Source organism: Sorex araneus, chromosome 6, assembly GCF_027595985.1.
Source record: "Sorex araneus isolate mSorAra2 chromosome 6, mSorAra2.pri, whole genome shotgun sequence".
NCBI lineage: Eukaryota > Metazoa > Chordata > Mammalia > Eulipotyphla > Soricidae > Sorex > Sorex araneus.
In genome coordinates, this window is record NC_073307.1 from 98,549,287 (window position 1) to 98,576,308 (window position 27,022).

At 66.7% G+C, this 27,022-nt stretch overlaps 1 protein-coding gene across 7 annotated transcripts; it reads right to left on the reverse strand.

The window, feature by feature from the left end:
- Positions 1–1,828: 1,828 nt before the first annotated feature.
- PHF21B (PHD finger protein 21B) lies at positions 1,829–27,022 on the reverse strand. 7 transcript variants are annotated; one of them, XM_055141664.1, is made up of 13 exons: positions 26,751–27,022; positions 25,890–25,952; positions 11,215–11,307; positions 10,188–10,526; positions 8,121–8,243; positions 6,498–6,549; positions 6,304–6,380; positions 5,849–5,903; positions 5,204–5,226; positions 4,656–4,814; positions 4,500–4,572; positions 4,290–4,393; positions 1,829–3,254 (listed from the first exon to the last, which is right to left on the reverse strand). In XM_055141664.1, the coding sequence occupies exons 1-13, from the start codon at positions 26,802–26,804 to the stop codon at positions 3,054–3,056; spliced, it is 1,416 nt and encodes a 471-aa protein (XP_054997639.1). In that variant the 5' UTR covers positions 26,805–27,022; the 3' UTR covers positions 1,829–3,053. The 7 variants fall into 7 exon arrangements, 4 of the variants coding, with proteins under 4 accessions (XP_054997639.1, XP_054997641.1, XP_054997642.1 ...); XM_055141666.1 differs by lacking the exon at positions 26,751–27,022 and adding an exon at positions 26,101–26,463; XM_055141667.1 differs by lacking the exons at positions 5,204–5,226; positions 6,498–6,549.

Genomic DNA, 27,022 nt, shown 5'->3' on the forward strand with positions numbered 1-27,022 from the left:
TGTGGGAACCGCGCACGGCCCGGTTCAGAGTGGGAACGAGGACTCCCGGGCCTCCAAGGACGGGACGTTAGAGGGGTCAGTTGTGCAAACGTTCGCCGGGGCAGCCAGGCCCGGGCCCCGCACGCAGCTGCGGTGGGCAGGGAGCAGGCAAGCTGCCCAGAACTCGCAGCCCAAAAGGCACAATGAAATATTGAATCTTGTCCAGGGCCTCCAAGTCTGAAGCAGAGGAGAGGGGTGGGGCTGCCTGGGGAGTGGGCCAGGCTGGCAGTTTTGGGGGGGGCGGAGCAAGGACTGGACACCCCCCTTCTGGGGCCAGCTGGGCTTTGCACCGTGACCTTCAGGCACTCTCTAGCTTGAAGGTGGGGTTCAAGGTGGAAGCTGGGCTTCTTTTCCCTCTTCCGTGCGGGCTGCTGGGCGCACACCCTGCAAAGTGCCGGGCTGGCCTCTGCATGGGGGAGACGCCATCCACGCTGCCCCCCCACCCTGTGCCCCTCGAGAGCCTCCCTCAGGCCAGAGCAGCCGCATCTTGCTGCTTCCTGCCGCCAGGGGTCGGGTAGAGGGGGAAAGCCATAGCAAACGGGCCCAAGGCAGGGGTTACGACGCTTGCCTGGCACGCAGCAGATCCTGGCTTGCTCCCCCACACTGGGGATGGTCCCCCTGAGCACCCCGAGTGTGGCCCAGAAACCAACACCGGGTCCTGCGAGGTCGCACAGGGGTCCAGGCCACTTCCCTCATACGTGGCCAACCTCAGTTCTAATCCCCAGCACCACACATGGTCCTTCGAGTCCCACTGGGGGTCACTGCCGGGCACAGAGCCAGGAAAGCCCCTGAGCACTGCAGGGTGTGGCTTTAACGCTCCTCCCCCCCACCCCCACCCCCCAACACATTCCTGGCAAACAGGTGCAGCAAGTGAAACGCTTCTGGGAGCTAAAGCAGTTTTCACAGACCAGGAAGGCACAGGAGACGGCAGGGAGAGACTTGGGGAGCCCCCTCAATGGCTGAGGTCTGCAGGTGGAAGAGACTTGGGGAGCCCCCTCGATGGCTGAGGTCTGCAGGCGGCTGAAGAGCTGGTCCTGCTGGGTCGGGTGTCTGACCAAACCTGAGGTTTGTTCTAGGAACTTGAACTCTCAGGAGATGCAAAATAAAGGCAGAAAGGTTATCTTTAAAAGGAAAACATGAAATGTGACCCCACATTCCAGGATGGTGAGGCTCTCTCTGTCTCTCTGTCAGTCTGTCTCTCTCCAGCGCTCTTGCTCTCCAGGGACCACCACCAGGTGGCGCTGTCTCCCCCCCAGTGCCGGCCTGGGGGACTCAGCAGGACGGAGGTGGCCCTGCCACTTGGGGGTCCCCTTTCCAATGGCACAGCCTGAGCTAGGCAGCTTTGGCTCTCCGTGGCTTCTGCGTCTCCTGCACCTGTGTGCTGTGGCGAGGCCAGGGTCCATCATGGGTGTCCAGTTGGGCCAGGCGTGGCCTTGGGGAGAAGCTGGACCCTGGCGTTGTGACCCTGCAGAGAAGTCCCCGGGCCCCTCTATCCAGGGGGGCTGAGTAGGGAAGGGCTGAGATGCCGAGCACAGAGCGGTGACAGTGAGGGACCCCTCGGGGCTCAGGCCCCAGGCCCACTGGGACCCCGGATGCAGGACCCCTGGGAGCTGGGCTGTGCCCCCGCCCGGACCACCTGTGTCTGCAGCCGTGCTCCGAGGGAGGCACCTCCAAGCTCTCTCCTTCCCTCGGGTGGGGGCCAGCTCCGGGCTCTTGGGTCCCTGGGGGGCCCCAGGTCTGCACACTCCCCCCGCCGGCTGAAGGCAGGAATCAGGCACCAAGGCTGAAACCATCCATGAGTTTAATGCGTCTCACAGCAGGAAAACTACATCAGCTTAGCGAAGACAAACACTCTCTCTACCTCACTAGCCCGGGCTGGCCCTTCCCCGCCCCGAGCCCCAGCCCACTCGGGAGAAAGAAAGCAACGGAAAACGGAGTCTCGAGGAAGTCAGCAGCGGCCCCTCCCGGGCTGGGCCTCTCCTCGCCTCTCAGCACGTTGGAAAAAGGGGGGAAAAAAAAAAAGAAAGAAAGAAAATGAATTCAGTCCATCCGAGAAGACAAACCAGACGGGAAACGAACCTCAGACATGGACGCCGAGCGGGCGGCGGGCAGGGCTCGGGCACACTCTGCTCTTCCGTAAAAGAATAGAAAAATCTTGTTCAACCCAGTGTCGGTGTATTAAAATAGCTCTGTATCATACAGCACAGTTTCTCCCGGCTCAGGAGGGCGGGAGGGCCCGGGGCTGCGGGGGGGCCCGCCGCCTCCTCCCTCTGACCTGTCTGCGTGTGGGGCAGGAGCCCCCGGCACACACGTGTTCTAAGCGGTTCGGCACCATGTGATATGCGGGGAGTCGGGGCGGGGGCGGACGTGACGATCCTGTTGTGCTAAGTCCTGGGGCTGCTGGTGGCTGAGGAGCCGGGGCTGGGGGGGGGGCGGGGGGGCGCGGGGGGCCCTTGACAGATCGGTTTGGTCTCTCTGGGGGGGTCTCGGGATCACAGGAAGTGGATCCCTCCAGTTTGGCAGCATGCCCCCTCGAAGGGGAGGGTCCCCTCGCCCCTGCGCAGGGACCACTCTGGGCAGGCAACGGCCAGCAGCGGCCCCCCACCTCCCCGGCCACGGGCCCCTCCCGGAACCCAACGCCTCACAAAAAGGGAAAAAGGTCGTTTTTGGCTTCGTGTCTGCACTGGCGACGTGGGGTGGGGGTGGGGTGCGGGGAGGGGGGGGCGAGGCTCCGAGTGCAGGGGTGCGGGGCGCCCGGCCCAGGAGCCCTTCCAGCGACGGGGCCGCGGCCCCTAATACTGACCGGCGGGGCCCAGACTGCTGCCTGCAGCTCTGGCCAGGGCCCGGGGGGCCTTGCTCCCTCCCTCGGGGGTGCCCTCCCCGGACCCCCGAGCCCGCCTCCTCCGCCCCGGCCGGCCGGCGGCAGTTCGCGTCTGGAATTCACAGCGTTTCTGAGTTAAGGCGGACGGGACCCCCGGGCCTTGTGCCGAGCGTCCCTGTGGCTTTCCGGGGCGTCAGTTGTGGCCCGGGGGGTGCTGGAGGGCCGAGTGCACGGGCAGCGCGGCCGGCTTGGTCCAGGCCATGGGCAGCAGTGGGGCGGCGCTGGCGCTGGTCACGGTGCCCCGGATGAGCCGCAGGAGCGCTCGCAGGCGGCCCAGGGTGGACTGGGCCCCCCGCTGCCGGGCCAGCAGGCTGCTCTTGAGCTCCAGGCATTTCTGGGGGGGAAGGGGGCTCCAGTAAGGCCGGCCGCAGCGGCCCAACCCCACGCCGGGCCAGAACTCAGACCAGGCCACGGGCCTCCACTGCCCTCTGTCCGCAGGAGAAGCTCAGCGGAGGCCGGGCGACCCCTCGGGCACCCACCCGCGTCGCCTCCCCTCATGCTGGAGCGGCCAGCGAGGCCGGACACCAGCTCCCTGCCGGGCCGGAGAGAGGCTGTCAGACCACAGGGCGGGCGGGGGCACAGCCTGTCCTGGGGGGGCGGGGATTCACCCAGAGCCCCCGCCCCCGCCTGCACACGACCCGGCGCGGGCACTGTCACCTATGCCACACCGTCAGATCAGCACCGTCACGTGACTGCAACCATGGCCACCAGCAGCACCAGCAGCACTGATCAGCGCCACCCCATCACCGTCACCGTCACACCCGTCTCTACTACACTGTCACAGGCACCATCACTGTCACCATCACACCCGTCTCTACTAACCCGTCACAGTCATACCCTGTCTCTACTACACTGTCACACCGTCACTGTCACACCCGTCTCTACTACCCTGTCACAGGCATCATCACCGTCACCATCACACACTGTCTCTACTACACTGTCAGACCGTCACCGTCACACCCCGTCTCTACTCCCCTGTCACATTGTCATGTCACACCCCGTCTCTACTACACCATCACAGGCACCATCACTGTCACCCACCATCTCTATTACACCATCATACCCTGTCTCTACTCTACTACACTGTCACAGGCACCCTCACCGTCTCTACACATCACCCTCACCGCCACCTCGCACCCGCTCTGAGCGTATAATCCTCGCCTCATCACGCTTGCGCGCTCTGTCTCTGTCTCTCTCCCTCCCTCCCTCCCTCCCTCCCTCTCTCTCTCTCTCTCTCTCTCTCTCTCTCTCTCTCTCTCTCTCTCTCTCTCTCTCTCTCGGCATCACCGTCCCCTGGGACCTGTGACCTCAGGGCCTCTCGGCCCAGCCATCTGGGCAGAGGCGACCCCCGTGCCGGGCCATGCCGCACCTTCACGGCCGAGGCCAGGCGCCGGTCCCGCGCCTCCAGCTGCTGGCGCTCGGCGTGCAGCTCGCCGCCTCTCTGCAGCAGCTTCTGCTTCTCCTCTTCTTTGACTGGGAGAGAGGGGGCGAGGGGAGGGCGTGAGCATCGCCCGGGCTCTGGGGGCCCCCGGCCGGGACGTGCAGCAGGGGAGGGGCCGCGCCCGCCCGCCAGCCTCACCTGACTTGTGGGTGACATAGGAGTGCACGACGGCCAGCATCCCGCTCCAGGGCGCGCCCTCGTCCTTCAGGGCCTGCGGGTGACGGGGTCAGTGGGCGGGCCGGGGCGGGGTCACGGACAGGCCTGGGGGTGCCGTCAGGAGCGCCCCGCCCCTACCTTCTGCTGGCACTTGGGGCACATCCACAGCCCCTTGGGCGCCGTCTTAACGGGGGGCTCCAGGCAGCCGAGGTGGTAGGACCCCGGGCAGGTGCCGCACGGCTGGAGGTCGGCCCCTCGCTTGCACACGGCACAGTGCTCGTCATGGGCGAGTTCACTCTGGAAGGGGGAGCGGGTGGTCTGCGGCCGGCCGGGGAGGGGTCCGGCAGCTGCGCCCCGCCCTCCCGGCAGCTCTGGGGCCGCGGGGCCGGCCCGGAGGTGGGGGTGCAGCAGCTGCCCCCGGGGGTGGCCAGAGGGTGGGGCCCGGGCACCAGCAGACCAGAGTCCAGCAGGCCCCGCTCCAGAGACTGATCAGGAAGCCCAGCAAGCAGCGCCCGAAGCTGGGGACGGGAACGGGGGAGTGGGCGGGGCCACGCGGGTCCTGAGGTGACCCGCGGCCCGAGAGGGCCGGGCAGGAGGCGGGCAGAGCCCGGAGCCGCGTCCTCTGGCCGGGCAGGGCTGCCCAGGTCAGGCCCCCGGGGCAGCCCCTCCCACGGGGCGGAACCTACCTTCCAGCAGGGCTCCTCATTGGCTGGCACAGGGAGGAAGGGCGGAGAGCGTTAGTGGCGCCGCGCAGGTGGCGCAGGCAAGACGGGCCCTGTGCCGCGAGGGCCCCAGGACGGGGGCGGGGGGTCACCCGTCACACCGGCAGTCACCGTCACCGTCACGTCACACGCCGTGCCAGGGCGACACCCGCGGCACGGCTGTCCTGGTGACGCCCAGACTAACTCTGACAGCAAAACTCCAGAGAAACCCACGGGCAGAGCTGCAGGAAGGCTCCCCGCGAAGTGCTCGGGCTGGTCCCGTCTCTGCTCGCGCCCCCCCGCCAGCAGAGGGCCTGTGGTCTCTCCTGAACCCCCCTCCCCTCGCTCAGTGGGAACAGCCCTGCTGCATCCAACAAGCAACCCCGCAGCCTGGCCGTGCTCTCTGCAGGGTCCTCGCTGCCCGGGGTGCAGCGGGGAGGGGAGGGCGCAGCCTAGCAGAGGCGACACTGGCCCCAGCCACATGGGGCGGGCGGCGAGGGTGGGCCCCTCACAGCCCCATGGACACCAGGGCCCCAGGGGGCAGCTGGAGCCGGTGACCTGGGACCCGTCACGCCCTCGCCCCGTTTCTGCAGCCATTCGGGGGCTGGCGTGAGACCGGGCGCCACTCACCTCTGGCTGTGAGGGGCAGCGGGGTGCTGAGGTAGCCGGGCGCCAGCCGCTTCCTCTGCAGGGACAGAGAAAAGCCCGCGAGAGCCGCTGGGCCCGGGTGCCCTCCTTGCCCGCCCCTGCGGGGCCCGGCCAGGAGTGACCCCAGGGCCCGTGTCCTGGCGGCAGGAAGAGGGGCGTCTCCCTGACCCCCGGAGCTCAGTTGGTGGGTCTGGACACCTCACCCCGCTCTCCTCTGACTCCATTTGGGGCTCTGCTCCCCAGCTCCCGGGAGGCGGCACAGACCCCAGCCCTGGGGCCCGGCACCCCTCCCCGCACCCCTGCACAGGGCCTGGCCCAGGAGGCCACAACCCCCCCCAACTCCTGGCAGCCCTGCCTTCACAGTGGCCGCCCCCCCTTTCCCGGCCTGCCCTGCCCTCGAGTGGCCGCCCCCTCCCACGCCGCCCCTCCCGCCGCACCTCTGTCTCCAGGAGGCCGCTGTAGGCAGGGTTGGCTGTGCTCCTCCGCTTGCGCTCCTGCCGCCGGCTCTGGATTTCTGGAAGGCACGGAGGGAGGGTTTCGGAGTCTTCCTGCCCCGCCCTGCGGCCCCGGCTTGCGTCCAGCGGGCAGCGTCTCCGGGCAGGCAGGCCCCTGAGGCCCCCCTGAGCCTCACCTTCCAGCTGCTCCGTCGTGACCAGGCCTAGCGCCACCATGAAGGCGAGTTTCTGGGGGGGAAGCGGAAGCGTCAGCACCCCGCGCCCCCCCCCCAACACACGGGGCGGGGGTTCTGCAGAAGGTTCCGGGCGAGGGAGCGGTGACTGTGGGGAAACTTCCCTCTGGAACCTTCTAGATCTCCCTGGATCAGGGCTGCCCCGGGGCAGGGTTGTGCTCTCAGAGGGCACATCAGTACCTGCCATCCTGCTGCTCGAACCCCCCGGGCCTGTGAGCCCCACTCCCCTTAGCTCTGCCGGGGGCCACACCGGGGCCCAGACCACTGAGCCACCTCCCCGGCCCCCTTCTGTTTGGGCTGGTTATTCTTTGGGTTTTTTTCGGCTGCACCCAGAGGTGCCCCAGGGGCCTCACGTCGCGCTGGGGAGCTGAACCCGCCTCATGCACGCGGTGTCTTTCCTTCTGCACCTCCTCCCTGGCCCCCAGCCCACTTTTTTTTGGGGGGTTGGGGCACAGTCAGAAATGCTCAGGGGTTCCTCCTGGATCCACACACAGGAATTCCTCCTGGAGGTGCTCAGGGACTTAGGGATGCTGGGAATCGAACCAGGGTTGGCTGCGTGCCAGGCAAGCACCTCCTCGTACTATTGAAAGTGTCCAGGGACCCCCCCGGCCCACTTCTAAAAGAAACTTTCCTGAGGACTTTTACATTGAACTCGCTGTGAGTCCTGTGGATGCCATTACACACATTCGTGCTAATTATGTGGATACGTGTAATCAGACTAATGGCATAAACGCACAACAGTCGACTCGGAGAGAACAAAGCGAAACTGCCCAGAAAACCTTCACAGAATGTGAAGGGTGCGGGCAGAACCAGGCAGGAGGGCAGGGGTGGGGCGGCCTGGGCTGGGAGGGGACAGGAGGGCAGGGGTGAAGGTAGCCTGGGCTGGGAGGGGGCAGGAGAGCAGGGGTGAGGCTGGGCTGGGCTGGGAAGGAGCAGGAGGGCAGGGGTGAGGCTGGGCTGGGCTGGGAGGGGGCAGGAGGGCAGGGGTGAGACTGGGCTGGGAGAAGGCAGGAGGGCAGGGGTGAGAGCAGCCTGGGCTGGGGGGACAGGAGGGCAGGGGTGAGGTTGGGCTGGGCTGGGAGGGGGCAGGAGTGCAGGGGTGAGGCTGGGCTCAGCTGGGAGGGTGCAGGAGGGCAGGGGTGAGGCTGGGCTGGGCTGGGAGGGGGCAGGAGGGCAGGGGTGAGGCTGGGCTAGGAGGGGGCAGGAGGGCAGGGGTGAGGCTGGGCTGGGAGGGTACAGGAGGGTAGGGGTGGGGTGGCCTGGGCTGGGAGGGGGCTCCATGCACCCAGGGCAGGGGTGGGGCCGGTCCTGGGCGTGCGGGAGACCCCACAGTGGGCCTGACCGTCTCTGGCCCAAGCTGGGGCGGCGGCTGCTGGGGAAGTGGGTTCCGATGCCCTGTGGGTCTCTGGGCCAGTCACAGGACAGCGACGGGGTCACTCTCCTGCTCCAGAACATTCTATAGCCCCTGCACGGTCTGCACGCTGGGGCCCTGGCCAGGCCCCCCCAGACATCCCCCCAGACATCTCAGCGTCCGAGATGCTCTGCCCACCCGCCACGCTCACCTACCTCGGGGGTCTCCTGGCCCGGGGGCTGCTTGTCCGGGGCTCCCTGGGGCGGCTCCTCGGGGGGCGACCGCGGCTGGGCCGGGCCCTCGGGCTGCGTCTGCACGGGGGGCTGGAGGATGATGACCTGCAGGCGAGGGACAGCTGGGGGGGCAGCCCGGCGCCCCCATGCCCTCAGCGGAGGCCACCCGCCCGCCTGCCCCTAGCTGCCCGCGGAGACCCCACCCCCCTTGACAACGGGGCAATACTTGGGTCACTGGGTCCCCGGCCCAAAGTCAGGGAAACTGAGGCCGAGGACTCAGGCCTGGAGCCCTCAGGTCAGGGAGCCGAGGCGGGGTCCCTCCTGCCCACCCGTCTGTCCACACCGCCTGGCCCACCTACTGCCCACCCATTCCCACGGCCACTGGCTCTGAGCCTGATGCTGGGGCCCCGGGCGCCACGGAAGGGTCGGAGGTCAGAGCAGATGACCCCCGACCCAGGGACCGCCGAGAGGGCCCCGGGCCTCGTGCGTGCCAGACCACAAGTCCAGTCTCCTCAGCTCTGCTGAGGGCCCTGCTGTCCCTTGACTGACCAAACGGCCCGTGTGGCCACAAGAAGCATCAGCAAGACGGTGGCCTGGGGCAGGGGGATGGTGCCCCGGCTGACCCCTGTCCCATCCCCAGGGGCTGGGAGGGGCCGCAGGGCACAGCGGGGAAGACGTCTTCCCTGCAGGCGGCTGACCCGGGTTCGATCCCCGGCATCCCCCATGGTACCCCGAGCACCGCCAGAAGTGATTCCTGAGTGCAGAGCCAGGAGGAACCCCTGGGCATCGCCGGCTGTAGCCAAAAAAAAAAAAAAAAAAAATTGAAATCAGCTGGAGCAGGCCGGGCACTCCCGGAGCCTGGAGCCTCTCTCTGGCGCAGGGTCCTCCTGGCCGGGGCGGGCAGAGGCCAGCTGTCCAGCGCTGGCCGTGTCGGCCGGGCCTCCCTCCCACAAGACCGGGGCTTCCGGCAGCAAAGAAAACACGATCCAGCCCCGCTCCCCGGCCTGAGAGAAAGTTCCACGCAGTTCTCCGCGTCACGTCTTTAACACCCCAGAACGCGGAGGAACCCAATACCCCTTTTCACGTTCATGGCAGGAAGACTGACTCCAAGGAGAAACAAACGGAGGGGAAAAAATCCCCTCCCACGAGCCTCGAGGGGAGAGTTCTAGAAGAATCCGCGGGCAAGCTTGGCGCTCAGGCTCCGGGGCTCCATTCCCGGGGACAAGACACCTTTCAAGGACAACACGCGGGCTGGGGCGGCCCCACCGGGCACCATCCACCCAACCACGCTCCACAGCCCGACGGGTCTCTTGGCCCTGAGACCCCCGCCGAGGGGTGGGTCTCCCGGTCGGTCAGAGGGGGGCACTCGAGAGCACACCCAGAAATATGCTGTCCCTGGTAAGGTCAGGGCAGGGGAGGGAGGGCATGAGGGGCACTTCCCAGTGAGCACCAGTGGGGGGCAGAGGGGAAGGTGGGGAGGGAGGGCTGGGGAGGGGGGGGAAGAGCCTGAGCGAGTCTTTCTTCTGTCCCACTGGTCCGCCTGCTCGGACCAAACCCCTCGGGCCGCCCTGCAGAGCCGGGGGCTCACTGGGCAGCGTCCTTGCTGCAGCCCCGCTCTGGCCCTCCGCCACGGTCCCAGGGCCACACCCGGTGACTCCTGGCTCTGTGCTCACCTGGTATGGGGCACCGGGAAGCGAACTCGGTTTAGGCGTGTGCAAGGCGAGCGCCCTGTACACCCTCCCGCCTCCCCGGCTTGCACTGCCTCAAGCGCATCCTGCACGGACGCGTCAAGCGGTGCCCAGTGGGCGCCCGGGCTCATGCCCACTGGGCTCCCGCCCGCCCCGCCCCGCCCCTCACCCTTCTGGCCCCACCCCTCACCGGCCCCGCCCCTCGCCCGGCCCCGCCCACCACTCACCCCGGCCCCTCGCCCGCCCCGCCCCTCACTCCGCCTGGCCCCGCCCCTCAGCCCGCTCCAGCCCCACCCTCGCCCTGCTCCACCCCTCAGTCCGCCCCGCCCCGCCCACCACCCCGCCCCGCCCCGCCCCTCACCTTGCTGTCGCTGCTGATGAGAAGCGGCTGCACTTTGATGCTTTCTCTGAGCACGGCCACGGCGGAGCCGGGGGCCACAGCGCCGGCATTGCTGGGGGTGCTGGAGATGATGGCGTAGGCCACCCCCGCGCCGCTCAGGGGACAGCCGACGGCCGCGGGCTCGGCGAGGGCCCGGGGCTGCCCGCCATGGCCCGCGGTGCTGTTGGCGGTGGGGAGGGCGGGGCTGGGGTTCTTGACGCCAACCGCGGTGCCCTTGGGGAACGCCGGGGGCTGCTTGGGGGGCCGCTCCCGGCCCGGCGCCACGGGGAGGCTGTCCGGGATCAGGGTCTTTGGCCTAACCTGGGGAGGGGTCAGAGACACAGCGGCCGGCGGGGTGACCACCATCCAGGGGCACCTGCGGACCCAGCCAGACCCCCCGCCAGAGGGAGGGGTGGGGCCCGAGTGCGAGAGCGCGACTCTGCGGGTTCTTCCTGCGCACACGGGTGTGTCTGCTTCGCCGTGTGCACACGCGTGCAGAGGCGTGTACCGCGAGGCTGAGTGTGCGTGTGTGTGCATATGGGGGTGCCGACTCACACACCGGGAGAGTCTGACCTGGAAGGGGAAATGGGAACTGTGGCCCGGGGGTGTGTGCTGGGGGCGGGGTGGGGGGGTCTCCCGCCTCCCTAGACGGTCCTCCCCTCCAGGGTCTCCGCACCCCAGAAGCAAAACAAGAAAAGGGCAACCCCAGGTCAGACGCAGCTCTGAGCACTGGGCCTGGCAGGCACGAGACCCCGAGGTGGATCCCTGGTGGCCCCCAGCACTGAACCATGCCCGGCTGCCTGGGGTGGCTGGGCGATGCCCCCAGGCCCTGGGTGTCACTGCAGCACGGGCAGGACCTGCTCACTGCCGCCCTGGGCAGCCGCTGCATGAAGGGGGGGCAGAGAAGGCGGGAGGGGAAGGGCCTCCCGGTGCCCGGCAGGCCGCCCGCCCCGCCCCCGCCCCACTGGGTGCCCGGGAGCTGGGGACAGACCCGCAGCGCACGGCTCACCTGAGGTAGCACTGCCGCTCCGTGCCCGGCCAACCTCTGCAGGGAGCTGACGGGGAGGCCCACACCGGGCACAGCCGAGATGGTGCCCAGAGCCTGGGGGAGAGAGCGGGTGAGGGCAGGAGCTCCGGCTGCCCCTTTGTGCCGTCTCTCGTGGAACCCAGAGCCTCCTCCAGCCCGACCCCTGGCCCCCGCTTCCCGGCCCTGCTGGTGCGCTTTGGAACCACGAAAGTCACAGACGCTCACGCCAGACTTTCTAGAAACCCAAGAGGAAGAGCCGCAGGAAGGCGACGGGGCCCGGCCGCCCATGGGCACTTCTGGGCCTTTATTTGAAGCCTGTTTTGTCTGGCGCACAGCCGGTGGGGCTCAGGGCTTCCTCCTGGCTCTGCACTCGGGGACCCGCCCTGGTGGGGTTCAGGGGACCGGACGCGGTGCCGGGATGGAAGGGAGCGCCCGGCCCGCCGTCCTGTCCACCTCCCCGGCATCCTTCTCAAAGTCATCTTCCCGACCGAGCACACAGGCGGGACTCGGTCTCGCTCTGGAGTTTCTACTTCCCTCGAACTCACAGGTCACCGAGCTCCAGGGCTCTGGAGTCAAGCAGAAAAGCTTAGAGCGAGAACGGGAGAAGCCGGCCACAGCAGCCGGAGCCACGCACGCCGGGAGTCTGGGCGCAGGAGCAGCGGGAGAAGTGGGTGGGAAGGGACCGGAGTCCCCCCCGGGCGGGAAGGCCCCTACGGCAGCGGCTGAGGCGGCGCGGAGCAGAGACTGTGTGGAGACGCCCTAAACTCAGCGACCGGGATGCAAAATGCTGATTCCAACAGGTGAGCACTGAGTGAGCAGCGACACCGGTGATGACCCCAGCTATCAGCAGCCGAGTCTCACACCAACGCACCAGGACCACGGAACACCAATCTAGACCATGAAACACCTGTGCGGACCCTGAGGCTCCTGAGCTGACCAGGAAACGCCCCCCCCCCCAGGTGTCTGGAGGGAGGAGCCGTCGGAGCTGGCGGGTGAGGGGGAGAGCTGTCCCCTTCCCGGATCCTCTGCGCCGCCCTCTGCTTCCCGGGCTGCTGGGCTCGCGGCCGCCCCACCCGTGGGCTGCACCCGCCTTTCCAGGGACACTGCGTTCTTCTCGGCACCTGGGCAGTGGCACCTCCAACACCTCCAGCCGGGCGCAGGGTGGCAGCTGATGTGGGGGGGCACTGCGGCCCGAGTCCCGCCGTGGGTGGGGCCACCCCACTGGGCTGGACCAGAAAAACTACAGGGCCAGAGAGACGTACAGTGGCTAACGCGCGTGTGTGCACGCGGCCGACCCAGTTCCAGCCCCAGCGCCCCGGAGTCCCTGAGCCTAGCTGGGAAAGACCCCCGAGTGCAGAACCAGGCAGCCTGAGCCCCCCACGCCAAGGGAACAGCAAAGCAACAGCGCCCGCCCAGAAAGCAGTGACCGCAGGGCCCATGCACGGGCGCCATCCCCGGAGGCCTGGCTGACTGCTCCTCAGAGGCCCTCACCTGGGCCAGCCCTGCTCAGGGACCACCAGAACATGGGGCCCCCCCTGGGCAGCACCCCAAGTCCTGGGGCTCAGAGCGGGGAGTGGGGTCCCTCCTCTTTGGGAGGCCACGGCTCCTCTACCGGGCCCCCCACCCCTGTGCGTCCCGAGTGGACGCTCTCGTCCATGCAGACCTTTAATTCCCAAGCTCGGAGACAGACCCCGGGGAGGGGAGGGTGGCCCTTACTGCTCGGGGGGTCAAGAGCAGCAGAGAAGGCCTCTGCGCTCTGTTGCTATGCCATGCCACGCTGCCGTCACATGACTTCCCGCTGACCACGCGGTGGACAGACAGCAAGAGGCACTTGGGCGGGGAGAGGAGGGCGGTGAGAGTCAAAGGCGGCTTCCCCTGGGAGCAGGGAAGGGGGCCGGGCACGGCCAGGGCGCACAGAGCCGCAGCCCTACACTGACCGAGGAGACCCCGGACACCAACAGCGACTCTCCGTTTCAGGCCCGTCAGCAGCCCTGGGTGTGAACAAGTGAGTTAATTCACATGTCAAGGTCAAGCTGCTGACAGGGAAGAGGAAATCCCCCCCCCCCGCCACTGCCTCGGGGCTGCGGGGGCCCCAGGACCACCCCCCCCCCCCCCGATGTCGGCAACGCCGGCCAGCCACAGACAGACGCCTGGAGCCTTCGGGGCTCAGTGCCCGCGGGTGGACGCGCCTCCCGGCCAGGCTGGCCCAGAAGCTTCTCCCAGTTACTTGTTGGCTGGTTCTCGGGGCCCAGCCAGCCCGGGTCCTGGTCTCTTCGACTGTGGCCACCGCCCGTCTTGCCCCGGCCTGTGCTGGACACTGCCCCCTGCGTGGGGCGGGGCAGGAACCAGCCGGCACCTGAGGATGCACCTGACGGAGCACTGGCCGCCGTCTCCCTGCGTCCTGACCTGCCCCCGGCACCCCCCCCCCCCCCCCGGCTTCCTCGCGCCTCAGCCAAGCCCCGCCTCCAACGCCCACCACAGGTGTCCCCAGGGAGAAGAGGAACATAGCAGGAGGGACAGTGCCCACAAGCGCGTCAGCTCCCGTGCCGGGGACGCCACACAGCCGCCCTGTCCGCGTGCCGGGGTGGACGCAGGATCCGTGAGGCCCGAAGTGACCGGGAAGACTCAGCCCTGCAGGGCGAGGGGACAGGGACGCCGCTGAGACCGGCCACCACGGCCCGGCCAGGGGTGATCCCCGAGCACAGAGCCAGGAGGAAGCCCTGCTCCCCTCCCTGGGCAGAACTCGAACCCGAGTCTCTACCCTAGAGCAGGATCCTGACCTGACCCGGGTCTCTAAGCTCGGACGCCGCCCCCAGGCAGACGGGCGCTGTCCCGGGTGCTGAGCCAAGCCCCGGAGCCGGACTCACCGGTGGGCCAGGAGGGGGCGCTGCACAGTTCTGCTTTACTGCCAGGCCCGGTCCCGGTTAATGCCCAAACTTCATGGGGAAAGGGGCTGGAGCGATAGCACAGCGGGGACGACCCGGGTTCAATTCCCAGCATCTCATATGGTCCCCTGAGCACCACAAGAGTAATTCCTGGAGTAACCCCTGTGCATCGCTGGGTGTGACCCCCAGGAAAAAAAGGCACCAAAAAACTTCAGAGGGAAAGAGACCTCATGTGCCCGGCACTGCCCCATCGTGCAGCCCTGAGGGACAATGGCCCGTCTCTGCAGACTCCAGCACCACAGCCTGGGGGCCGCAGACAGCATGCAGCCCACCCAGGTGCCCCCCAGCCCCGCTAGGTGTGGTCCAAAGCCTGAGACACGACCGCAGTCGCTGTTTGACTGGGCTTTTGGTTTGAGGGTCGCAGGCGGTGCTCAGGACTCTCCTGGTTTGTCTGGGGGTGGGGGGAGTCGCTCCTGGTGGAGCTCAGGAGGGAGAACCGGGTCAGGGGGTCCCTCGGTAAGCTGCTGTGCCTTCCCTCCACAGAGAAACACTCGCCTCGGCCTTGGGCGGGTGCCCAGCACCACAGGGACCCCAGCCCCACACCGCCAGGCCCGAGCACTGTTTAGTCAGGTGTGAGCAGCTGGGCGTGACCCTGGACACAGCTCAGAGACCCCCAAATATGTAAGACGCCGTCAATCCCAGTCTCTCCTCCGGAGAGGCGAGACCGGCAGTACCGGCCCGGGCAGGAGCGCCCACAGGGAACGTCCAGCTGGGTCAGACCCTCCAAGGGGGCACAAAGGACTCACCTGCTGCCTGCACAGTGTCCAGCAGGCTGGAGACCCCGGTCCCTCCAGGCCAGGCCCCCAACCCCCAAACCACCACAAGTTCCAAACACAGGCTGGGAAGAAGCCCAGGGACCTGAGCACAGAGCCAGGAGTCTCTCCCGGAGGACCCCTGACGCCCCCTCCTGGACGCGACATGAGGCGGGGAAGCTGCCCCCAACACACACACTCTTCCAGCAATTGCCACTAAGTGTAACATCGTTTGTCTTCCTGCCTTTGTCTTCACTACTCCAATGGAAACATCCCACCCGCCAGGCGGCTGCCCACTAGCCCTTCTGCCATGGGAGAGAGACCAGGAGCTTTGTTCCTGCCCCGTGCGGCCACTGGAGACATGGGGCGGGGGATGTGGGGGCATCTGAGGAGCCAGTCTCCACCAGCCAGGGTGCAAGTAGGGGTGACAGAGAGGAGGGAGCAGAGGGGAGGGAGGGGGCAGGAAGAGGCAGGAGCAGGGAGGGGGCGGGCAGGGCTTGTCAGCATTTTGGGTGGGCTTTTTTTTTTTTTTTGCTTTTTGGGTCACACCTGGCAATCAATGCACAGAGGTTCCTCCTGGCTCTGCACTCAGGAATTACTCCTGGCGGTGCTCGGGGGACCCTATGGGATGCTGGGACTCAAACCCGGGTTGGCTGCGTGCAAGGCAAACGCCCTCCCCGCCGGACTATCGCTCCAGCCCCTTTGGGTGGGCTTTTATTTTGTTTTTCCGCTTTTTGGGTCATCCCAGGGATGCTCAGGGGTTCCTCCTGGCTCTGCACTCAGGAATCACTCCTGGTGGTGCTCAGGGAACCCTAGGGGATGCCAGGGTTTGAACTCAGGTCAGGCAAACACCACCCCCTCCACCCACTGTACTATCGCTCTAGCCCCTCAGCATTTTTGTTTTGGGGTCCACACCCGGCAATGCTCAGGGGTGACTCCTGGCTCTACTCTCAGGAATCACTCCGGTCAGGCTTGGGGGACCAAATGGGGTGCGGGGGATCGAACCCACGTCGGCCACGTAGAAGCAAACGCCCTCCCCGCTGTGCTGTCTCTCTGCCCCAGCTCAGGACTTGCCCTCACTCAAGCAAGGGGCAGCCCTGGGCTGGCGGCTCCCTCGGGGGCTCCCCTGGACCCCACCCCTGAGAAGGGCGGAAGCACCCGGGCGGCTCCAGAGCCCAGGGAGAGGGGACGGGTGGAGAGACTCTGAGGAACCTGGGTGGAGGCGGGCTGAATCCGGCCGGTCACTCCAGCGCCAATGCCATGGACACGCTGTCCCCCACGGCCACCCCGCTGGACAGCGCCAGGGCATGGCTGGGAGGGGCGGGGCCTGGACACGCACCTGCTTCCCGCCCCGCCCCTCAGCATCCCATGTCCTGCAAGGCTGCAGATTTTCATTAATTTCAGATTGTGTGTGTGTGTGTATGTGTGTGTGTGTGTGTGTGTTTTGGGTAACTATTTGTAGCCAAGTGTACAGAGGGCATTTAAAATTAATTGTGGGGGGCTGGAGCGATAGCACAGCGGGTAGGGCGTTTGCCTTGCACGCGGCCGACCCGGGTTCTAATCCCAGCATCCCATATGGTCCCCTGAGCAACGCCAGGGGTAATTCCTGAGTGAAGAGCCAGGAGTAACCCCTGTGCATCGCCGGGTGTGACCCAAAAACCAAAAAATAAATAAATAAATAAAATTAATTGTGATTTGGATCTGGAAATCAATGCTCAGTTTCTAAGTAGCTCATTAGGACGATTCTTTATCACGACGCTGGGAGACTCGGGGAGGTGGGGGAGGGGCACCGAGTGACCGAGGACGGGAGGGAAAAGGCCTCTGCGGGGACGCTCGGGGGCTCGGGGAGATACTGGAGCCCCCCCGGCACCCAAAGACCGGCCGGAGAAGCCCAGCACAGGCCGGCACGAGGCTGCCGCAACCCCTAGATGGCTCTGCGGTCTCTTAAAGCACCAAGAGAAGGAGTTTTCAAACTCCACCTAAAACAAACTGCAGAGGGGCCGAAGCGACAGCACAGCGGGGAGGGCATTTGCCTTGCACACGGCTGACCTGGGTTCGATCCCTGGCATCCCATAGGGTCCCCTGAGCATCGCCAGGAGTAATTCCTGAGTGTAGAGCCAGGAGTAACCCCTGAGCATCGCCGGGTGTTACCAAAAAAGAAAAAAAAAAAGTAAAACAAATTGCATAGAAGGAACAGCCACTCCTTTCCCCGCTGGTGACACAGGGACAGGGCCCACTGCCTGCCGTCAGCGTGACCCTCCCCCTTCACCATTGCCCCTGGACAGACAGACTCCGAGAGCAGGGTGAGAGTCAAAAGGCCCATGGGGGCAGGTGGAGCTGACAAGAGCTCTTTCTCCCACCACAGATAGGGAAACTGAGGCACACCAGGAGGAGGTTGGAAAGGGCCCCTGGCCCCTACCATTGCCTCCACCTGTTCCTATTTTAGGAAGGAAGGACAACTACCATCACCGCCATTGGCCTCAGCAAGCCCCACCCTCCCAGCCACCAGGGCCACCTTGCGATTCCCAGAGAACTTACTGCCACCATCACAGCCACCGTGCCACTATCACACCACCACCGTCACCACCACCGTCACCGTCACCACCACTGTCACCACCATCACCAACACCCTCACCACCACAAGCACCGTCACCACCACCGTCACCACCGTCACCACCATCACCAACACCATCACCACCACAAACACCGTCGCCACCACCATCACCACCGTCGCCACCATCACCACCACTAGCACTGTCACCACAAGCACCATCACCACCACCAACACCGTCACCACCACCACCACCGTCACCACCACTGTCACCACCACCACTGTCACCGTCACCCCCACCGTCACCACCACCATCACCACAGCTTCATCACAGCCTTCACAGCATGGACACCTCACGGTCAGCAGTCCCATGACCACCACCTTCACACCGTCCCTTCCCTGCCACGGGCACCAGCGCCAACGCCATAACCACCGTCGCCATCGCACACCCCCTTTCCAGCACACACTCCCCATCCCCGTCACCACGAACGACACCTTCTCCCCATCGCGGCACCTGGTCTCCACGCGGAGCCCCTACACCACTGCCACCCTGGGGCCCACAAGGAGCAGCTCCGTCCCCCGCTCGGGGACGGGCCAACACCTCCCCAGACCTGGGTCTCACACCGTGGGGCTCCAGACCCCGGGGGAGCCTGCCCTCCACACGCCTGGGCCAGGGGTGGGGCCTGGGACCTGCCCATAGGGTCACTGTCGGTCTGAGCGCCCCCGCTCATCAGGGACAGGGGATGTCGCTGCACCTCATCTTGCTCCCACAGCTCATGGTGGCGGGATGGTCAGGGATGCTCAGCCCGCGACAGTCCCTGTGGAACCTTGCGTGGAAAGGGTCAAAGCGATGCTCAGGGTCCCGGGGTCACTCCTGGTCATGCTTTGCCAACTGGGCCTCCAGGGCTGCACCCGGTGGTGCTCGGGGCTTCCTGCGGTGCTGGGGATCGAACCTGGGTCAGGAGTATGCAAGGCAAGTGCCCCGACCCTCCTAGGAGTCACCTCTTGGGTCTCTAAAATATTCATTTTTGGGTTGTGTTTTGGGCCACACCCGGTGATGCTCAGGGGTCAGTCACTCCTGGCTCTGCACTTGGCAATCGCTCAGGGTATGCTGGGGATCGAACCCAGGCCCGCCGCCCGCGAGACAAGCGCCCTACGTGCTGTCCGACCGCTCTGGGTGCTAAGAACCTTCCAGAACAGAAACCACGTGGCTTCTGTTCTGGCTTCCGGGAACCTCAGCCTCGCCCGCAGGCCACCAGGGGTGGACGACGCTCCGGCAGCTGACCGGGCAGCGAGGGTCAGCCGAGAACGCGGGGGGCCGGGGTGCGTCCCAGCGCCGAGTGCTGAGCGTCAAGCCGCCTTGAGGAGGTTCGGGGTGGCCGCCAAGGTCGGCCGCAGTCACAAACCTGCCGGGCTCCTGTCGGGGCAGCAGAGCGGGCTGGGCGGGTGACCGGGCAGCACCACACCAGGCCAGTGTCCAGAGGTCGCCACTGCCACCACAATGTCACCCCCCGAGCCGACGCCGTCAGTCCTGGCCTGTGTCCCCGCCACCCCCAGCACCAACCCAGCAGGGTCAACACTGGTCACCGCCACCCGCCATCACTGTCCCGTCCTCCCGGTCCAGTCCCGAGGAAGCCAGAGGCCTCTGCTGGCTGGGGGCGGGTGCGGGGGGCTGGGAAAGGGCAGGGACCTGATGCAGGGACACACGCCGGGCAGAGCCGGCCCCACGGTTGTGGCACATCTGGGAGCTGTGCCCGCTTCGTGTCCAGGAGGCCAGGGAGGGACAACTCTCAGCCCGACACTGTCCCCGCAGGCTGCGCTTCCACTAGCGGGGTCAGCAGTGCTGACCTTGGGCACCCAGAGCCCCCACTCAGGCTAAACGAGACAACGCCCCTTGGTAAGGGCCCGGAAGGCAGATGCTGGGCCAAGAGCTGCCGGGATATGCCGGAAGGTTCTAGATGGAGGCAGCAGAAAGGAGGCCCAGAGGCAGTCGAGGAGAGACATGCCGGAGGGTCCCGGGCAGGCTGGGGGCAGGGACCAACGTGGGCCCCGCAGACGGACCCAACCTCGATGCAGTCCGGGGAGGCCCCCACGCTGACCCGGACTCAGGAGCTGGTTCCCAGTGTCCACACCCGCCGCCAGAGGTCCAGCTCTGCTGCAGAGAAGCTTCCAGAAGGGAGCACAGGGCCTGGGGGGGAAGGGTGGGGGCAGGGGCGGGGGGTGAGGAGTGTCACTACACAAGGAGGCCACGGGCAAGGCTGAGTCGCAGGGCGGCAAGCACCAAGCCCCCTTCGGCCGGGAGCAACAGGACGGGGTCACCCCGATGGCGGGATTCTGGCCTCAGGGACCACCAAGGCCACCTCCAGGTGCAGGGGCTGCCGGCAGGAAGCAGGGAGAGTTCGGCCTGGCCCAGATGGGCGTCTCTGCCTCCGCTCCCCTCATCTAGAACCTTCCCCGGGGCCCCACGACAGCTTCGCAAATGTCCCTACTTCCGCCATCTTCGAGTGAGTGTCGTTCCCGGAAAGATGTCCAGAGAAAAATGCCCAGTCCCCGCCCCCACCAGCCCACCGGCGGGAGAGGGGCCCGGCCCAGGGGCGGGGGGTGGGGAGGTGGCGAGGGGGAACTCCCCGGGCAGCGCGGGCCGCGCCAGGATGTAATAAATGTGTCGCTAAGATACAGTTCCAAGAGGCTCATTAAGGGAGAGCGTGCCCCGAGCCACCTCGCCCCTCCCTCGAACCCCGCTTCCTCCTCGCCGGCCCTCGGGTTTATAATTAGATCCACAGTCGGAGCCCGCTCAGCACAACTGACTGATAAAATAACTTTAACTGGGCAGCAGTGGAGACGGGGTACGGGGGCGGGGGGGGGGCTACTGATGAGACCGACGTGACTCGCACTAACGTGTGGTGGGCCCGGCCTCCCCTCCACAGCTGCCACCCCCACGGCCCACCTGGGGGTTCTGGGAAACGAGGAGACCCGTGTGGACTCGAGACACGGCGTGGCAGCCCACGGCTCCAGCAGCTCTGTGTCCAGGCAAGGTCTGTGGGTGCCCAGACGGCAGGACGGGGGACAGGCAGGAAATGACAGCAAGGTAGGTGATGGGCGGCACAGAATGTTCCAGAAGGTCCTGGATTGCACAGAATGTTCCAGAAGGGCCTTGGTGTCGGGGTCACGCAGGAAAGTGAGGACTCTTGTGGCACCCCACGGTGGCCCTTCTGCCCCGAGCCCAGCACCAGCTCGCTTCCGTCCCCTGGGTCACTCCCCACCCTGACCCCCTGGGTGCAGGGCTCCCCATTTCACAGCCCAGGCGGCTGCTCCGCTGGCCAGCTGCACAGCATCTGCCGAGCCTCCCTGCATGGCCCTGGGGTGGGCAGCCTGAAGCCCACTAAGGGTGCTTGTCCAGGAGGGGCTCCCGGGGTGCTGCCCACTGGGTAGGGCACCGGGACGGCCGGACAGACATCACCTCTCCCCACGCTCTCCTGCACCGGGGTGAGGATGCAGGGCTGGGAGTGCGGGGGACATGTCGGGGTTGCCCGTCAGGGTAATGGGGCTGGGCAGGGGGGGCATGTTGGCAGATGCCCCTGAGGGACACGGGGCTGGGCGTGCGGGGGGCATGTCGGGGGATGCCCGTGGGGGCGCGGGCTAAGGACACGTTGAGGAACTAGTGCTGAGATGAAGGGATTGCTGAGAGCAGCCCCTGGGCCCCGAGGGAAAGGCAGGGTGAGGAGACTCATGCCCAAGTGCTCACACCTGCAGGCCACATGCCACTGCATGTCGGGGTCCGTGCACACGGGGTGCAGTGGCCCCCGCAAGCAGGCGAGAACCTTCTCCACCACGGCCTTCGTGGAGGGCACCCAGGGGGGTGGGGGGGCAGAGCTCACGCGCCTGGGTCAGGCCCCCAGCACCCAAAGGCCCCCTGGGCACTGCCCCCCAGCGCCAGCACAAGGACCCCGACTCCACTGGGGGTGGCCACGGAAGGAGACAGGCGTGTGTCATCGTGAGTCTGTCACCGGGTGAGGCCCCCCGCACACACCAACGGGGTCTTTCTCTGCCCCTAAACCCACAGAAACAGCCCAGGGGCCTGGCTGCCGCCTTTCTCGGCAGGGCTGGCCTGGAGCGGCCACAGGAATCATCTCTTCTGGCTTCCCAGCCAAATCCCAAACCACAACCAGTTCCATAAACCCCAGATAAACGTCTTATATTAGATGGTAGATATCAAGAGTCGCATTAATGTACACAGCTGACGTGAAGTCAGAACAGAACCCGTCACGCACACCCAACCGTTAGGACGATGTACAGGTGGGTGCACCCCCGGCTGTGCTCTGGGGCTACACCCAGCTCAGTACTCCAAATCACCCCCACAGTGCTCAGGGCTCGGCAGTGCTGGGGAGCACGCTGGGATCCCCCAGACAGAGCAGAGCCAGGTGGGCAGGGACCCCAGGTCGCAGGGAGGGCCAAGCCCCCACCCCGTCCAGGGAGCTGACAGTGCGAAAGGCGCACACAGACAGATCATCGGGGCGACTAGCCTAAGATGATGACATTTGGGGGGGATCACACCCAGCTGTGCTCAGGGCCCTGTTCAGGGAGCACTCCCGGCGGGAGTCGGGGGTTCAGGTGTTACCCCAGGATCAAACCCCGGTTGGCCCAAACTGCTCCAGCCCAAGAGATGGAAACCAGCAACGCGGGAAGACAGCGCGGAACCAAAACACCAGCAAGGTCCAGGCCCAGGGCATCCTGTCGGCCCGCGGTGCCACTGCGGGAGGCCTCCAGAGCTGCACCCAGCGAGGCTGGCCGTGGCCATGGCAGGGAGGTGACCGAGCGGCAGGGTGCAGGCAGGTGTCACCGACAACACCTTTCAAGGAGATGGATTTTTCTGCTGCACTTGAGGACAAACAAACGCGTTGGACTTCAGCGTCCATCAGGGACAGGACACGGGCTCCCGGGCTGACCCCTGTGGCTCTCCCTCCCCCTGCACACATGCACTCACACATACAACTACACTATGTCTGCATGCATGTATGTACATGCATTCACACATGCATGCACACTCACCCACATTCATACACATACATGCACGCGCGTGCGCACACACACACACACACACACATCTCCCCAGCCCAGACAAGGCCGGACTTGCCCTAAGCCAGCCCCCCGGGGTGCTGGCTCTGCTTGAGACACCCAGAGCCGCCGCTACGGTGCTGTTACGCACAGGGAAGTGTCCGGCTTGACGTTCAGACAGAGACATTACTGCCTCTCCTGTGCTGCAAACTCACGACTCACGGAGACGGGGACACCTTCACACATCCCGTCTCCCTAAAGAAGAGGGTCTGCCGGCCCCCCAGAACGCAAGCCTGCAGCCAGACCACCCACCCTGGGGAGGCGACCACCATGCTCCTGCCTGGTCCCCCACATGACCATCACTTATTTTTTTTAAATGGAATTTGGTTTTCCAAGACCAAAGCTGACTTCCCCCCCTGCCCCCACGTTTCCCCTAAGCCCCCGGTGGTGGGGGAACCCGGTGACATCTGCACGCTCCTGACCACCTGCTCATCTGATATGAGCCCGGAGTCCCCCTGACATCTTTAAGCTCGGCCCAGTGCACGGGCTTCCAAGTAACTGACCTAATGCCAGGGCCCCAGGTGACTGATGGCCGGGGACGCACCGGCACTGCCCTGCTGCACCCCGAGGCTCCCGGCCCAGCATGCTCCTGGCCATCAGCCAGTGCAAACACCCTCCCGGCCCACACCAGCCAGCCGCACAGCACAGAGCACCCCTCAGTGGCCAGCGAGTGACTCCCCCAAACACACGTGCACAAAAGCATTCTTCCAGGATGGAGCAATGACACAGCGGGTATGTGCTCGCTGGTGTGCATGCAGCTAAATGGGATTCGATCCCTGATACCCCAAGTGTGCGCTCCCCAGGAGCCAGCTGCCAGCCCGGGTGTGGTCAGAAAAAAAAAAGAAGAAACACTCTTTCGTTTTTTGCGGACTTGGAAATACACTGTAGGCTCCCACTTCTTCCTTCTCCGCCTGAGCTGGGGCTGGAGGGGACCGTCCTACCCCCAGTGGTTCCTCTGGCACTGCAGGGAGCAGCCCGGAATCCACCGGCCCATCCCGGCCATCCGGCACGGAACCACCCGACTCCTCGCTAGAACTCAGCCAAGTCCTGGCAACTCCTTCCCGGGCGCCCCCTCGGTGTCCGCGGGGAGCCGAGGCCAGGCGCAGATGAGGCGCTTTATTAGCATGCGCCGCCACGGCCGGCCCCCTCCCCTGCTCGTTTTACGAGCCCTTGTTACATAAAATGCCACAAAGGAAACACAAGCCCAGCGGAACAGGGCAAGTGCCGGGCCGCCAGCCCTGACGGCTTCCCGGGCGTTATTGTTAAGTCATTTCAGAGAGAAACGGCTTTTAAAAGGCCGGGGAACAAAAGTTTCCCCTTGGTCTTTCTTTCTTTCCCTTACAAACACAAGCCGGCAGATGGGGGTGCTCTCGCGGCCCCCCTTCCTCGGCCTGAGATCCAATTTAAAAGGGAGCACTTCTGGGCGCGAGCTGCTCCAAGGAGAAACACAGGATTTTTTTTTTTAAGTGTTTTCTCCGCCTCAAGGACATTCCGGCAGGACAAACAATAAACAGAGACTCATTGACCATCAGCGGCGAAATTCAAATAGCCTTCAAATAGTTACAAGCAGACCGGAAGCAACCTCCGCTCCCGCAAATAATTGTGAAACTGTAGCCAGGGCGCAGGCGACAGAAATACATTGTCGACAACAAGGCGCAGGATCCCCGCGCCGCGCTCCCTGCAATCTGCCACTGCAGACAAGGGCGTCGCGACCCTCGGCGCCCACCCGCGCGGGCTGCAGGGGGTGCTTCGTCGTCAGCCCCCCGGAACGCGGGTGTGCGCGGCGCTTTTTTGTGGCCCGCTGTGCCGCGCCGGCCTTTGCTTCTTGGAAGAAAGTACCGGATCTGCGGCTCCTGGGATGAAGCATCTTTGTGCTCGCGCAGAGGGTCCGCCAGCCCCTCCCCCTCCAAAAAAACCGGCGTCAAAGCAATCAAAATGGTAATATGCCGGCGGGTCCCCTCCCCCCCGCGCAAGGCCCCCTCGGGGGGAATGGAAGCTTCCACTCGCGCACGGGGGGCGCGCGCCGCGGGCCGGGGGTCGGCGGGGTTCGGCGCGGCGCTGCCCAGGCCTCTCGGGGACCCCCGGCCCAGTGCGGCCGCCTCCCGCCACTTTCTAACTTTAGGACTTGAAAGAGAATGAACGCCGGTGGGGGGAAGGGGTCCTCGGGGTGCCCGGCTTTCCGCCCAGCCCCCAACACTGACACCCCGACAAATTCCTACAGGGAGGCGGCACGGGGTCTTTGGAGCAGGAGTTTTGGGGGTTCTTTGGGGGGTGGGTGCGTGGCGGGTGAAGGGCAGACCTGAAGCCCGGCCCAGGGGAGGGGAACGGGGGAGGGGGCCCGCGGGGCGCGCGCCCTCGCCAAGTTTGGTGCCCACGGCAGCGGCATTCCGGAGCAAGTGCGAGGGACTCGCGGGGGGCGGGGGGCGGGGCCGAGGGAGGGGGCGCCCCTGCCCCCCCCGCTGCCCCCCAGCGGGCCATTGGCTGCGCCGCCCGAAGTTCTCGACTGGAGAAGGTGCGGGCGCGCGTGTGCGGGGCGCGGGGCGCCCGGGGGGAGGGGCGGGGGGAGGGGCGCGGGCGGGGGAGGGGCCGGGGCCGCGCTCGGGCCACGGCATCTGTTCGTGGTGCTGAAACCCTGAGCGCTGAGCTCAGCGCAACTAAGTCACAATGGACAACTTTTCCTCCCCGCCACCTAGGGGGGGCCGGGACTGGGGGGCGGCAGCCGTAGCCCCCGCCCGCGACGGGCTCCCCGCACGGCGCCGACACCTCGAGTCCGAAGACCAAAGTTGGGGCAGGCCGGGGCGGGGGTCCCGGGGGCGCCTTTCTTTTGTTCCCCCGGAGCTGCGGTCCCCCGGGCTCCAGGAAGCAAAAGTGAGGCGGGAGGGGAGAGGGCGCAGGGGCGCGCTGCAGAGGGGCTGCGCCTGGCGCCGGGGCTCGCTCCCCCGGGGCTCGGGGTCCCCCTGCCGTACCCCCAGCCGCGGGAAGCCCGGCCCAGTGGAAGGTGCCCGTCCCAAAATCAGATCCACCACCTCAAAATGGACGCCGGGCTCCGGGTGGCCTTTTAAGGGTAGCTCCGACCAAGAGCGGCTGCGGGGGGCCCGGGGGCCCCCTCGGCCTCAGCCCCCCTCGGCCTCGGAGCAGCGGCTCTTTCTCTCCAGGAAAGAAAGGGGGGCGGGTAACTTGGAGGCTCCGGGGAGCCGGTGCGTGCCGCCCAGGCCGGCACTTCCGAGGGAGCTGCCTAAGTACCCGGCGACCCTCCCCCAGCCGGGTTTGGGGGCGCAGCTCGGGCCCGCTTACTTGTTTGTCGCTGAGCGCGGCGATCCGGGGCTGCCGTTCGTGGAGCTTGCTGAGGTCTCCGTTCTGCGGAAAACACGGGGGAGCCGGTTCAGGGCGCAGGGGAGGGGAGGGGAGGGGAGGGCGAGCGCACCCCGGCGCCCCGGCTGCGCCCCCAAGTTCCCGGACCGCGTCCCGCGCGCGCCGCCGGGCCGTGCCGCGCCGGGCCGCTTACCTGTGGCTGCCGCCGCATCAGGGCAGCTCGCGGGGCGGGGCGGGGGCCGAGGCCACCCGGCGGCGCGCCCCGAGCCGTGCAAGTTTGCAGGCCGGGGTGCGTGTGTGAAGGAGTGTGAATGTGTGCCGGGGGAGGGGGGAACAAAGAGCCAAGTAAACACGGCGAGTCCGTGTAGAGCAAAGCTCATAAATATTCAAGTCGCGTCCTAATCTCCCAACACACACACACACACACACACGCTCACACACACACACACACGCGCACACACACGCGCGCGCGCGCGCGCACCCTGCAATGTCCCGGCGCCGGCCGCCCGAGCAACAATCGCCAAAACTACTTTTGCAAAGTGTGCAGGTCCGCGCGGGGCGGGGGCCGGGGCGCGCGCGCCGGGCAGCCGCGGGCAGGGGCCCCCCGGGCACCCCTCACCCCCGCGAGGACGAGCAGGCTCCCCGCTCGGGTCCGCAGCCCGCCTGGGACACCCCCCAAAAATCCTAGACAGGACTGCGCGGGGGTGGGCGGGTGGCCCGCCCAGGGAGAGGGTCTCCTCTGCGTGCCCGCACTCCCCGCGCCCCCAGCACGGTGGGAGACCCTGCCCAGAGGCAGGGGGGCTCGGGGCTCGCGTCCGCCCGGGACCCCCGCCGCGCGCCTACCTGGGGGCGCGCCAGCTCCAGGGCGAGCGCCTCGGGTCGGCTCTGCAGCTCCATCCCGCCACTTGGCCGCACTTGGGCTCACTCGGGCCGCGGCCCCGGCGGGGCGAGGGGCACGCGGCGGGCCGGGGTACGCACACGCGCCCACTCCCCAGCCCGGGGCCGGCGCGTGGGGGGCCCGGCGGCCCCAACTCCTCAAGCCGCCCGGCAAGTTGCGCCGGGTGCCCGGGCTGCGGGCGCGGCCCGGCGCATGGCCCCCGCCCGGCGCCCGGAGC